General features: G+C 33.4%; 1 protein-coding gene across 2 annotated transcripts; it reads left to right on the top strand.

The window, feature by feature from the left end:
• The first annotated feature begins 551 nt into the window (after window positions 1-551).
• On the top strand, window positions 552-2,041 carry LOC109589768 (uncharacterized). Of its 2 annotated transcripts, XM_020005788.1 has the most exons (5): window positions 552-779; window positions 828-1,014; window positions 1,061-1,126; window positions 1,771-1,830; window positions 1,876-2,041. In XM_020005788.1, the coding sequence occupies exons 2-5, from the start codon at window positions 887-889 to the stop codon at window positions 1,976-1,978; spliced, it is 357 nt and encodes a 118-aa protein (XP_019861347.1). In that variant the 5' UTR covers window positions 552-779; window positions 828-886; the 3' UTR covers window positions 1,979-2,041. The 2 variants fall into 2 exon arrangements, with proteins under 2 accessions (XP_019861347.1, XP_019861348.1); XM_020005789.1 differs by lacking the exon at window positions 1,771-1,830.
• The last annotated feature ends 16 nt before the right edge of the window (window positions 2,042-2,057 follow it).

Genomic DNA, 2,057 nt, shown 5'->3' with positions numbered 1-2,057 from the left:
GAGGGTAGTGATTTGTGGGTACATGTAGAGACTTAGTAAAGACTTTTGTGTACATGTATTTAATCTACCTCTCACTTCCCTTTTTCTTCTCTCTCTCTCTCTCCCTCCCTCTCTCTCTCTCTCCCTTTCACCCTCTCTCTCTCTCTCTCCCTCTCTCTCTCTTTCTCTCACTCTCTTTCTCTCCCTCTCTCTCTGTAGATTGATTGGGAAGGAGGTGGTGTGGGAGGTTCTATAAGAGCTATACCACCTTACATAAGATCTGTTCGAGTATCAAGATTGACTGGAGGTGTGAAGTACACTTTTAAGATAAAAGCCCAGACATCAGCTGGCTTTGGAAATGAAGCAGAAATCACTAATTCGACTTCTCTGATAACGATAAGTAATAAATGATACGTGTATTTGTGATTTTGATATCTTTTTTGCTATAATGCTACATGTACATAATGTACAATCAAGATTTGCTTTCAAAAAATTAGAAATTTAATACTACATGTACATTTATATACATGTACATGTATATACATGTACATGTATATACAATGTATTTAATGTGCTGTATAGGCTGTGAATGCTACATGTACAATGTACTATAGTCCACCAAGAATGATTATGAACTTTTCTCAATTATATTCTCATTCATGTACATGTTTGGATCTCAATATCATAATGAATACTTTTATCTTTAAATTTTCTATTTATTAATACTATAACAGTGCTGTTACTCATCATAGTTTTATATTGTATTTTTATAATAGTTACTAGAGCACCATCAACAACAAGTAAGGCAGTTTGTCATTTATATTGTATTTTTATAGTAGTTACTATAGCACCATCAGCAACAACGGTTTCTAATTCAACTGAGGCTACTGCTGTGCCAACTATAATAATGAATAATGGAGGAAATATTGGATGGATAGTTGTTGTGATAGTATTAATATTACTATTGGCTGTATCTATAATGATTGTATTAATACTGGTCATGTACATTAAAAGAAATAATCTTAATCAAAAGAGGTATGTAATTGCACACATTCATTACTTCAAAGTTTGTGGTTCATAGAAAATCAGATAATGATATTGTAATGGAATGCAGTCCAGCTTATGCTACAACTGAATTTAAAACAAAGTTAGTTACACTATTGACCATAGGGGTAGGAACAAACTAAAAGTTGGGGGGGCTAAGGTATTATTTATTTACAATCATAGGAGCATGATTTAACAATTGATCATTAATACATAGCATGTACTGAATTAATATTGTCCAAACTACTGGCGTCTATGCTCATTAAATGGAACAAATTTCTTTGCAATGTCCTCAATGTGTAAATCATCTGTAAATTCTTTGTGTGTATGCAAAATAACTACATGATTAAGACGCTCTTGTGACATTGTGGAGCGCAAATAGTTTTTAAATCTCCTTAATGTTGAAAATCTACGCTCAGCTGAAGCTGATGTTAACAGAGTTGTTAAATAAAGAAGTAGAAGCTTGTGTATTTCTGAAAAAAATAATGAGAGTGCATGTTCTTAGAAGCTAAGCTAGTGTATTAATAGTTTTATGAAACGAATCATCACACAATATGCACACATATAAGGATTACCTAAACTAAAGTCTATAGTGTTGATAATAGTAATACATGTATATCACTTAAAGTTGGGGGGGCTAAGCCCCCCTTCAATGAAGGTTGGGGGGGCTTAAGCCCCTCCTGCCCCCCCTGTTCCTACCCCTATGCTATTGACTATTACATTATGTCTACACACACACACATACAGTACTGCTGATGATATACTAATGAAGGATAGTCCAGCATACAGTACAGCACAACGAACACAGTCAGTTATATAAAATACAATTATCATTATTATTTAAAATAATAGATCAACTGTTGAGCCAGTGTATGATACAGCTAATTGTGAATATGATACTCCTCTTCCACCACCTTCTACTGAATATGAAATACCAACTGTGACTGATTTATAATATAACTTAATCAACTCTTTGCTAGTGTACAAAATATTTATTTATAATACAGGTTTTATATACTCTTGGCACTTGGCTA

The sequence above is a fragment of the Amphimedon queenslandica genome, unplaced genomic scaffold (assembly GCF_000090795.2).
Source record: "Amphimedon queenslandica unplaced genomic scaffold, v1.1 AMPQUscaffold_10920, whole genome shotgun sequence".
Classification (NCBI taxonomy): domain Eukaryota; kingdom Metazoa; phylum Porifera; class Demospongiae; order Haplosclerida; family Niphatidae; genus Amphimedon; species Amphimedon queenslandica.
Note: the sequence above shows the minus strand (reverse complement) of the source record. Positions and strands in the feature narration are given on the sequence as shown.